General features: G+C 55.6%; 1 protein-coding gene across 1 annotated transcript in view; it reads right to left on the bottom strand.

Moving 5' to 3' along the window:
* Positions 1-12,029, bottom strand: part of SRRM4 (serine/arginine repetitive matrix 4) — a 120,029-nt gene that overhangs the window by 13,414 nt on the left and 94,586 nt on the right. The window contains exons 7-8 of the mRNA XM_036354022.1: positions 10,529-10,627; positions 8,938-9,094 (exon numbers count right to left, since the gene is read on the bottom strand). Of these exons, the coding sequence (XP_036209915.1) occupies positions 8,938-9,094; positions 10,529-10,627 (256 nt within the window). The remainder of the gene's footprint in view (positions 1-8,937; positions 9,095-10,528; positions 10,628-12,029) is intronic.

Here is a 12,029-nt window from a genome sequence, read left to right as displayed (position 1 = left end):
TGAAGGGAGCCAGAGACGGATGGGTGTGTGTGGGGGGAGGGCGGGGGGGGGTGGCAGCTACGAGGACGCACATGAGACCAAGTTTCGATGCCGTCCCTGGCCTCTGCCCTCCCGTCTCGGGGTCTCCTTCCGAGCCAGGCGCCCACTCCAGCATGGAAGATGCAAACAGGCCCTACCACCCTGACACCAGGGCAGCTCCCCGGCTCCGCCCTGTCTCCTCCTTTAGGTAACAGCCTCTCAAAATTCATCTCTGAGCTCTTCTCCATCCACTGGGACCTTCCCCACTAGGCCTGCAGCTGCTCCCTGCCCCTTTCTTCCCGGCTTGGCTGCAAAACGGTGCTCAAGATACTTGCTAGGAGCCACCCAGACCTGCTGCCAGTGACAGTGTCTTCAGGGAGCCAGGGACCCATTAAGACAGGAGCTCCTCAGACTAGGGCTGTCCTCTGGTCCCCTCTGACCCCTTCCTCCACCTTGGCCTTGCCCTTCCTTTCATGTCTTCACAAAGGCCCACCTTTCGGTCGTGACCTGAACCTTCAGCCCCGGTAAGATCTGCTTAACCACCAGGTGAACAGCGCCGACCTTACTATGGGTTCTCCAGGAAATGGAGCCGGGAATTCCAGTGCTGGTAGTGTGTCCCAGAGGCCGTGGCCGTAGGGATGTGGGGCGATGAGATGAGGGAGAGTGGGACCCAGTAGGAGATGTATCAAACCAGCTGCCACAGTGGGCGCTGGAGGACAGGAGCCGGGGCAGAGCTGACGCCAGGACCCGCTCAGCCTGGGTGGGGCTGCGCGTTGACTCCCCATCCCGCCACTCCCACTCGGACTGAAGCCCGCGCCCCAGCTCTCACTTCTCGAGTTTGTCCAGACGGCCTCATGGCCAGGCAAGGCAGCCTTGGACGGACAGAGACATCGCCTGGCAGCTGGAAGTTGACCATGAACCCCCGGGGGACAGAGATGCTTTGTTTTAGATACACCCCTTCGTATGCGTGACCACCAACATGCACTAACCCAGTGGCCGGCAAACTGTGGCTCGCGAGCCACATGCGGCTCTTTGGCCCCTTGAGTGTGGCTCTTCCACAAAATACCGACTTCTGCGCATGGGCCATGAAGTTTCAATTGCACTGTACGTGCGCGCCCGCACGTGGTATTTTGTGGAAGAGCCACACTCAAGGGGCCAAAGAACCGCATGTGGCTCACGAGCCACAGTTTGCCGACCACTGCTGACTGACAACACTGTAGAATGGGGTGGTTTCACCTAACAACCCCGTTCCGGTTCGTGTTGAAGAAATAAGATCTTTCAATGCTGGGTGCACATTCCTGCAGTATCAGCGTGAGAGTCACGGTGGCGGCCTTGTCGGGGCCTGAGCTCGCCGGCCCCGAGCCCCACAAGGCCCCGTGGCTCGTGTCTCAGCTGCCTGGCCCCTGAGGCACCAGAGTCTGTGCCCCTCTGTTCTAAGTGTTGCTGCCTGCCGGGAGCCGGTCCATCCTTGCTGTTTCAAGGGACCTGGCATATATGGCATACTGTTCTTAATATGTTTGCTCACCTTCTTGGCACTATGTGTTTTAACCAAGGTCACCTCTCTGAGAAAGGTTGTTTCCCCAGGTAGGGATTTTCCCCTGAAGTTAGGGAGGGAATAAAACCCCTTAACTAAGTGCCAGGCGGGTAATTAATCACTTTAACTACGAACAATCATGCTTAAGCTACATAATCTTTACTCCCTGGAATGGAGATAAGAAACGCCCTAACCTTTGGAATAGAGATTGATAGGATTGGAATCAACTGGTATAAATACAGATGTAACAAGACAACAGGAACAGAACCTAGATACAGAACCTACACAGAACCTACAAACAGAACCTAGACACAGAACCTACACAGAACCTAGAGACAGAAGAACTTCGCTGGAGAGAACATGGCAAAAGATTCTGGACAGAAACTGGAGACAGAACCTAGAGACAGAACCTAGTGAGAGAACATGGCAAAAGATCCTGGACAGAAACTGGCCACAGAACCTGGAGACAGAACCTAGCGAGAGAACCTGGCTGAAGAACCTAGAGACAGAACCTGGCTACAGAACCTGGATAGAACATGGAAAGAGAACCTGACTAGAATCTGGTGACTGAACCTGGCTGGAGAACCTGGACAGAACCTGGCTGGAGAACCTAGCGAGGGAACATGGCTACAGAACCTGGATGGAGAACCTGGAAAACCTGGCTGGAGAACCTAGCAAGAGAACATGGACACAGAACCTGGCTGGAGATCCTAACCAGAACTTCGCTGGAGATCCTGACCAGAACTTCGCTGGAGATCCTGACCAGAACTTCGCTGGAGATCCTGACCAGAACTCGGCTAGAGATCCTGGCTAGGCTGCTGATCAACTGAACGCTGCCTCTGTGTCATTCCTTCTTCGCCAACTCTGTCCACACCTTTGGGGACCCCTGGACCTGCTGGGGTTGGACCCCGGCAGTTGCCCCCTCACTCTTAAAGCAACAGGGACACCTGTGTGCTGTGCGGTCCGTCTCGCCTTCCAGAGCTATAGTGGATCGCTCCCGCTCCCCCATCTCGACCTTTCCCCCCTCCCGGGCTTTGTCAATGAAAGGAACTAGGAGGCCAGAGCATAAGCCTTATTGATGGGAAGGACTGCCGACCTCAGATTTGATAAGGGACAAGCTCCTGGCCATGGGGAGCAAGCAAGCAGCCCCTCTCCTCCTGCAGCTCCTCGGGCTGAAGCCCCCGTCCTCCCCCGCGCTCACCAGCCTGCCTCATCTCCTTTCCTAACACCCTTGGCGTTTAACACTTGAGTTTTTCTAATAAGTAATTAAGTCCCCTCACCACGAACTCTGGCTGCGGCGTTTCACTGGGAGTCTCGCTCAGCCTCCAGGGAAGCCGGCACTGTTATTTATTGTTTTTGTCTCAAATCATTATTTAATCAAGAACGGGGGAAAAAGACAACCTCTCACTTACACTTTAAAATTTAATTTCAGCCGAATTCTGAGATCAAGAGGCAGCATAGTCTAATAGGTTACAAAAATACAATCAGGAAGAGAATTCCAATTAAGCTGAACAAGTCCATTTGCCGAGCTCCGAAGGGCCCCGTGGAGAGAGACGGCTATAAATTTCTTTCCCTTCCCTGCAAACGGGGGCTGGAAACTCTCAAGTGAACCGAGAGCTGCTGGCAGAGCTTTTAGCTAGAGGGGCTGGTTGTTTCTTTTTAAAAAATCCTTTTGTTGCACAGACATTCAGTTTATTTTGCTTGCTGTTGTTCATCTTCCTTTGCAAACTAATTAGGAAAACAGGAAAAGAATGGATTCATTGACCTGTTGGGAGTTCATTGGAGGGGAGCAGGGGCTGGAGAAGGAGAGGGAGACCTGCTGGGGACTGAGGGGAGGTGACAGAGGCCGGGGGACTGGAGCCATTGCGGGGCTATGCACTGCATTTGACCTTGGACCCAGGGAGTGGCCTGGCCTCCTCCTGTCTTTCCCTCCAGATGAGTACGGGCGGCTCCAGCTTCTAATTGCTCTGAAGGCCCACTTGCTGGCCCCAGCCCCCCGGTTCTCAGCGCTCTCAGCACGGGTCCAGTTGATGGGTTTTCACCAGCCCCAACAACCGAGAGGACCCCGTGCAGTGGAAGGAGCTGCATTCATTTAAAGGCGCATCCTTTCTCCTGAGGCCATGCCCGGCTGACCTTTTCTGGTGGGAGATGTCACTTTCATGATAGAAAATCATGCCACTTTCCACTAAAAACACACACAACCCACGGGTCTCACAACCCCTCAAGCCTCAGGCTGCCCTTCTGCATGCTGGTCCCTCTCTTCTAAACCGCAGGGAATGCGCTGGGCAGGGAGCCTTCCTGTCCAGGGAGAGCCCGGGGGCTTTTGTAGAATCTGCAGGAGCCTGGGCCAGGGCTCCGAAGGCCAGGGCCCCCCACGTGCTGCCCCGTGGCCTCAGTTTCCCTGTTTACAAAATAGGAAGCAGAATGCCATCCCACCCTTCTCCGAGGGTTGTTCTGCAAGTCACCAGGGAGCTTGGCTGTGATCAAACCTTGCAAAGTGAGAGATACTCCAAAAACATCACATCTGGGTCTATTTGGAGCAAGTCTAATGAAGCCACTCTGACAACAAACAATAGCCCAAGCGACACTGCACTGAGGGTGTCACCCAAGCGCTGGGCTGTTTCCATACAGAACTGCAGCTGCAGGAGGCAGGAGCCTTGCCTGCTCACCAGTGTCTGGCACACAGTAGGTGCTTTGTGCATGTCTTCAAATGAATGAAGAGTCTATCTCAGTCCATCTGCACGACTGCCCGATCAGCCCAAGGTACAGACAAGGACACAGAGGCCTAACGAAGTGAAATTACAGGAGGGAGGCTGGGCAGCTACACACACGGTCTCTGAGGTGGGCGTTTTGGGTGAGAATCTTAGCTTCTCCATTGAGAAGTTGCCTCTTCCTAGGTTTTTCTAGGCTATAGTTTCCTCGTTGTGAAAGGGGGTATCAGTGGAAGCCCTCGAAGGGCTACTAGGAGAAATAAATCAGATGGCACATGCACAGAATTCAGCCTAGCACCTGGCGCACAGTAGGTGCTCAGGAAGCATTAGTTAATGCTGTTACCAGGGTCTCACAGGGAGATAAGGTCAAGACCTTTTGAGTGTCCAGATCTGCCTCTAAGTCTTCATCACTGCCCTCCATTGCCTCTTCTTGTAGACAAATGTCATGAGACCCTCTTTTATGGACCCCAAATTTTGCTTTTTTTTCCTTCTTGTTTTTTGTTGTGGCATCTGTGCAGATTTTTATTGGCAACGAGTTTGTGGCGACCGTTAGCCCCAGCTAGATTCGGGAGGAGGAGAAACAGAGCCTGCCCTGCTCCTGGGTCCAGCTTCCGTCTCGATCAGCCCCGTCCAGACTCCCTCCCAGTTACATGGCGATATGCTTCCTATTTTGTAAACAGGGTGTCGCCAAACCTTGGAGCCATCAACCTGCCATTCATTCCGTGCTCTGGCTCTCAGAGTAAGCTCCTACGGCACAAGCCATGATTCATACCAGCTCCCCTTCCTCCCAATTGGGCTACCTGCCCAAGTCATTTCACCTCTCTGAGCCTCAGTTTTTCCATCTGAAAAATAGTGATAATAATTGTATCTACCTCAAAAAAACTATTTTGTGGATCAAGTGGTGGAAAAACTGTATAAAATATGTGACAGGGCCTGGCACATAGCATCCCCCTCCCTCTGTCATCATCCATCTCAATTTGGTGAACTCCTACTCATCCTTCAAAGCCCAGCTCAAATGTCCCTTTATTTACAAAGCCCTCTCAGACACCAAGACAATACTGTCTGGTCCTTCTTCTGTGGTCCTACTATCCATTGTATCTGCTTCCATCACCCTTAGAGGTGATGTTAAAAATATTCAATGATAATTGGTTGGGTGTGGATACGCCTTCCAAAGGTCGCTGGCCTTGGTACTGAAGGGCTGTCCAGTATAACTTTTTGTTGCTGGACTGTAAGGGGTCCAGAAAGCACCAGAGGAGAAAGGAGATGGCTTTGTTGAGTGGGGGTGGGGGAGAGGGCGGGTGGCAGTGGGGGGTGGAGATAGTGATGACAGGGTCTATTTAGCAACTGGTGTGCAAATATTTGAATATTTTAACAATCGAGGAGGTGCTCACCGACTCGGTCTCGCCCTAATTGCAACACTTATCTCACTGTGTCGCAGCATTCTGTTGACGACTAGCCTGTGAGCTCTGGAGTTCAAGGGGAGGATTCTACTCATGTCTCTATCTCTCTAAGGCCTGGACGAGATGGTCGAGTGGAGATCAGGAGCATGAGGGAGGCTGTGAAGGGTCCCTAAATTGTTTCCTTGGGAGCCTCCATTTGGATTTGAGCGCAGGCCCAGCAAGAGGGCTTCAGGTTATCTTTAGCTCCCGAAGTAGGATTGCAATGAGACAGGACCCCGGATTTGCATATTCATATATGCAAATATGACCCTTGATGTGATACACCACCCTTGATTTTTCAAAGACCCGTGCATATGAAATGCCTGCAATGGAATGGGGCAGGAACGGTGGTACAGGAGACCCCCTCCTCCTGTCCTGGAATTCTGTCTCCATCCCCGACTCCAGCCTTCACTTCCTGCTTCCTTCGGCTCACTCCCACTCACCTTTGGCTTCCCAGTTAGTTAGCCTTCTCTGCCCTAAATAACCCCCGAGTCCTGTGCCAGCCGCTCGCCTTCGAGCCGCCCCAGCATCCCTGCACTCACTGCTGTGGATTGTCCTACAGTGCCTACCCGCCTGCCGCCGCCCACGAAGGCCAGACTGCTCCTCACCCATGGGATCCCCAGACAAGGTCAGACTGACCCTTCATAGATGCTCAGTGGGTAACTGGTCGATGGGAACGGATGACTGAACGGGTGATCAATGACAGTGGCGTGCTGTTCTCTTTAACAGGGAGCTCAGGAAAAATGTGGGGCCAGGACTTGGAAAACCTCTGGTCCCACCTGGCACCTTGTCTCATCTCTGCCTTTGCAGAAGAGGAGAGAGGGTCTGGCCTGAAGGGCACTCAGGGCCAGAACTGGGGGGCCCACAAGTCAGGCAACCACAAGTGGGTGGGCCCAGACATATGGGCTGCAGCCGCCCTCCAGGACGGAAGGAAACTGAAGGCAGTGGGAGCAGGGCCTGGCTCTAAGTCCCCCCTCGTCCGCTGTCTAGTCGGCCAGAACCACACTGCCCTGTGTCACTATCACCACCATGGCTGCTACCACTCCTGCTTCCCCTGCTACATCATTAGCATCGACCAGAACAGCATGTGCATTGCCTGCTGCAGCCTAAGATGTTTACTTGCACGGACTCACTGAACCCTCACACGGGCCTGTGAGGAGGGAGGTCACGTTAGTATCTGAGTTTGCAGATTTAGAGGAAATAGAGGCACAGCGAGTTCATGGGACCTGCTGAAGGTGCCCAGTGGGAGGGGCAGAGCCGGCACCAGGACGCTGTTGTCATGACACCCGCTAACACGGCTGGGTCTGCCCTGTGCCACGCACCGGGAGCAGAGGTTCACTGTGTTGCTTTGCTTTTGTTCTAACAACTGTCTTTATTTTTTAACAGATGAGGAAACTGTGGCTCCAAAGGCTTCAGTAAGAATGCCCAGCGTGGAGCCAGCCGTGGACCACATGATCGTGACCGCATGCGTCAACAGCTCCCACTTGCCATGGCGCGTGGGGCCACTGGCCTTCTGTGCGGCTCTTTCTCTTCCTGGAATCGGGGAGTTGTCGGGCGAGCTCTCATGGTCCCTGCCTTCTACCCACAGACGAGCTTGCAGCTCTTCTGAGAAGGCTGGGCCCATGGGGACATCACGGCTTCAAGAGCCGACAGCGATCTTGTCGCACAGCGGCTGTGGGAGGACCACCTTCCCCTGACTTCCTGACAGACCTGCGCTGTCAGGAACCCGTCCCAGGCAGTGACGACACACAGCCAGCTGCTCCCAGGGACACTTTTTCATGAGGGTCCTGGGGGCCACCGAATGGGTTGCCACAAATCCATGGCCAGGGAGACTGGGTGGCTTCACTGACTCAGAAGCATTCTTACTGCTTGGATTTTAAACTTATCTCCACGTTTGCACCAATTCCCCCGGGAGACCATCTCCTCATTTTGCAGGTGAGGAAGCTGAGCCTGGGAGGGATAAAAGGAATTGCCGAGCCAAGCCTGGAACCGGACTCCAAACCTCTGCACACAGGGGCCTCAGAGGCACTCGGGGAGGGCAGGATGCAGGTGCCGGCACCCAGCACACAGGCACGCCTCGGGGAGGCTGGGAGGCGTGGCGGTTCCAGCAAGGGGGGGAATGGGGCAGGTTGAACCTCGGTGGTTCAGGGCACCTTGGCTGGTAATGGAGGGTCTAGAATGCACGACGGAGCCAACCAGTGTGTCAGTCAGACCCAACGAGGCTTGTCATCACCTTCTCTTCCCTGACCTCCCGGCAAGCACCTCTTTCCCTGTCTTCCTCTGCATCCTTTCTAAGGGAGAGGCAACCTGAAATCACCCATTTGCTCGAGGCCAGACAGAGGGGTCCCTCCTACCTGCAGTCGCACCTGCAGACTCCCTCGGGGTCTGTCTGTCCTTAGTGTATACAACAGGCCGTCATATACTTTACGTTTTGTATATCCACAACCGCCCCTCTGGAAACGTGTTTACCGATGAGAAAACTGAGTTTCAATGAGGCTAACTGACCTTCCCAAAGTGGCACAGCCAGGAAGTGGCAACGCTGGGACCCGTGTCCACCTCATCTCCACCCCCTTGCCCAGGGGCTTCGTGGGTCGGCCGCCTGGAGTCACAGTCGGACGAGGGCGTGTGGCCCGAGACCACTTGCTCTGCTCTGTGGTCTGTACCCAGACCTCAACCTCTCGGAGCCGTTCTACCTTTTTTTTTGGTCCCAACTGTGGAAGGGACTAGGGAGAGCAGCTATGCCCCCCCCCCTCCCCCGAGACCTCTGCAGACCACGAGAGGATGCAGGGCCATGCAGGCAGGGTTGTGTTCACACCGTGAAGCCATGTCCCGGTGGCAGTCAACGCCAGGGTCTGGCTGCGTCAGAGACGTGGACTTCATTGATCAGCTGGGGTGCGCCTGGTCCCTCTAAGGCCCCCTGTCCCTTCCTCCCCCAGTGCCTCACACATGCGTTCCCGGAGATGTCACTCTGGAGACGGTCACTATGTATGTTTCAGCACCCCCTAGGATTTCCGTTTGCCTAACCACCCAGCCCAGCCCCAATCCCCAAGCCGAGTGCTGCCAAAGGCTGGCGAATGAGCATTGGGTTGATCTACAACGAGGTCTGAAACCAGGGGGACAGCTGCCCGGAACTGAATTAACGTGTGATATACACTGCCCTCAACTTGTCCCCCCCACCCCCCCACCCCCAGGTGTCATGGCCAAGACTGGCCGAGGAGCCGTGCAGAATACTTACTACACCCCTGGCCGACAGGAGGCTGAGCATCTGGAGGGGCTGGCTAGGTGGGTGGCTGGACCGGGCCTGGGGGCTGGCCTTGCCGAGGGTCTTGGAGCAGCGGCGGGAGTGCCTGTGGCGAGACTTCCGCCCTTCCTCGGGGGACCGGCCGCGGTGCCTGGGGTCAGGGAGATAGACCTGAGGGTCTGTCCAAGGGGAGCTAGGCAGAGAGGACGCTGAGGGTCCCATAGGATCTGAGGACTAGAGTGTGTGTTTGTATAAACTCCACGCGCATCCATCCAAACATCCACCCACCCAGCCACCTGCCCATTCATTCATTCTCTCATTGCCTCACTTGTTCATTTAACAAATCGCAGATTTCTGTGTGTCTTTGTGTATGTGACTTCGCCATCTGTGAAACAGGCATCTTACTGACTGTCACCCAAAACGCTTGGGGAAAATGTAGCTGACAGAAGTGACAAAGCTGCCTCCTGCAAGCCTGTCGGGCCGAGGTCTGGCTGCCCTGCCCGCCGTGCCAACCAGGGGCACCCCTGACTCTCAGAAAGGGCTCTCGTATAGGCTCCTCATGCTTGGCACCTCACTCACTTGCCCAGGGAAACAGAAAATTCTCCCTCCTCGCCCCCGCCCTCATCCGAACTGAATCTCACCGTATGCAGGGTGGGATCCGGGCACTGGTATTTTAAAAAACTTCCAAGGTGATGGCAAAGGGCAGCCAAAGTGAAGAAGGCCTGGGCTAGCCCGCGGCCTCCTTGGGATGATTGAGAAAGAAAAGGCACGTGAAAGGGTAGCTCAGTGCCAGGCCCCGTGGGCTTGGAGAGGCATTTCCCCTCCTCCTTGCTCCAGAGCTTCTGAGCGGACTGGGATGCAGCGGGACCAGGACAGTGAGATTTAAAGACCTCCCTGGTGACATGAACACATAGCCACGTGAGAGAAGCATTTAAGAAAAAATAAAGCGGCTGCCGGCAACCAGAAGCTGGCCTGGTGCTAAGGTGTCCTTGGTGTTCCCGCTGCACGTCAGCAGTTTCAATCACTGGCATCCACAAAGCCACTCCTTCTTCTATTCTCCTCAGGCTGGGCAGCAGCGTGTCAGCACAGGAAGGGCCTCAGAATTAGGCACTTTGTGCTGTGTGACCTTTCATAGGTTGCTTAACATCTCTATGCTTAGAGCAACCCTTAGCGGGAGCGCAAAGTCCAGAGCCAGACGCCCCAGTTCAATCCTCGTCTGTCACTCAGTCACTAAGTGAAGAGCAAGTTCCTAACCTCTCTGAGCCTCAGTGTCCTCATCTCTACAATGGGGATCACCAAGCACCTATTGCCTAAGGTGGTGGAGGGGCCCCTGTAGCTGAGAGTGGGAGAGCCTGCGCTCCCCGTGTGGTCACAGGTACCAAGGAGGCATGTGTGTTGGTTAGTGGTGATGGTGGTCCCTGGAGTGCAGGCAGCGACTCTCCAGGGAAGTGATGACAGTGCTGGGGGAGGGGAGTGGGGAGGGGGCATCCCTCTGCTGGGACAGTGGCATGGGAGGCAAAGCTGATGTAACAGAAACGGCTCTGGGCAGCGGCCGGGTGAGGAGCCCTTTGGGGCGAGGGGCTACCTGCTCTCGCAGCTGGAGGACCGGGACTCCGAGCTCTGGGATCGCGAGAGCCTGTGGTGGTGGCGGTGGCGGTGAGACTTTCGGGGCCGGCTTCGCGATCTTGAGGTTATTTTGGGAGGAGGGGGGAAGAAAGAGAGAGAGAGAGAGAGAGAGAGAGAGAGAGAGAGAGAGAGAGATTGAGATTGAATGATTGACCTTCTGATCAGACTGTGATGCAGTCTGATCGGACTCATGTGACAAACCTTGTCCTCTGCCAGTGTCCCTGCCAAAGTTAAGCATCTCCCTCCACCTCACCCCATCACCCTTGCTCCCCACGGGGCACCTGGGGTCTCTAACCAGCCCTACTGGACACAAGTGAGCAGGAAGGGGGCTCTGGAGGAGCCGCCTGCAGACCCAGCCTCTCCTGCAGGAAGCAGGCTGCCAACCACACCCTGGACAGGAGTGGCCCCACCTGTTCCCTCTCCCTCACCTAAGGCTGGAGTCGCATCAGCAGCCCCAGGCACCAGGCAGGCACCACGGTGTCAGCCTAGGGTCTGGGCTGCAGGAGGAGCCTTTGCCCACAATAATGGCGTGGTGCTGGGTCTGTTAATTTCTCAAGCGAATATAGAACCATAGATTTTTGTTTATGTAAAGGACTAGAGGCACGGTGCACAAAAATTTGTGCACTTGGGGGAGGGGTGTCCCTCAGCCCGGCCTATGCCCTCTTGTAGTCTGGGACACCTCGGAGGATGTCCACCTGCTGGCTTAGGCCCGCTCCCTGGGGGATTGGGCTTAAGCTGGCAGTCAGACATCCCTCTGGCAGCCCGGCAGCCTGCAGGGGATGTCCACTTGCCAGCAGGGAGCAGGCCTAAGCTGAAGTCAGACATCCTTAGCGCTGCTGAGGAGGCGGGAGAGGCTCCCACCACCACCTCTGTGCTGGCAGCCATCAGCCTGGCTTGTGGCTGAGCAGAGCTCCCCCTGTGGGAGCGCACTGACCACCAGGGGGCAGCTCCTGCATTGAGCATCTGCCCCCTGGTGGTCAGTGAGTGTCATAGTGATCAGTCATTCCCAGTCTTTCTGCTGTTAGGGTCAGTTTGCATATTACCCTCTTATTATATAGGATAGAGGCCTGGTGTATGGGTGGGGGCCGGCTGGTTTGCCCTGAGGGGTGTCCCGGATCAGGGTGGGGGTCCTGCTGGGGTGCCTGGCCAACCTGGGTGAGGGGCTGATGGCTGTTTGCAGCTGGTCACACCTCCTTCAGGGTGGGGGTCCCCACTGGGGTGCCTGGCCAGCCTGGATGAGGGGCTGATGGCTGTTTGCAGGCTGGTCAAGCCCTCCCCCCCCCCCAGTGGGGACCCTCACCCCATGGAGGTTTGGCCAGCCTGGGTGAGGGGCTGATAGCTGTTTTCAGGCTGGCCACACCCCCTTTAGGGTGGGGGGGTCTACTGGGGTGCCTGGCCAGTCTGGGTGAGGGGCTGAGGGCCATTTCAGGCTGGCCACGACCCCCGGCGATGGAAGCTCC

This window comes from Myotis myotis, unplaced genomic scaffold, assembly GCF_014108235.1.
Source record: "Myotis myotis isolate mMyoMyo1 unplaced genomic scaffold, mMyoMyo1.p scaffold_m19_p_20, whole genome shotgun sequence".
NCBI lineage: Eukaryota > Metazoa > Chordata > Mammalia > Chiroptera > Vespertilionidae > Myotis > Myotis myotis.
Note: the sequence above shows the minus strand (reverse complement) of the source record. Positions and strands in the feature narration are given on the sequence as shown.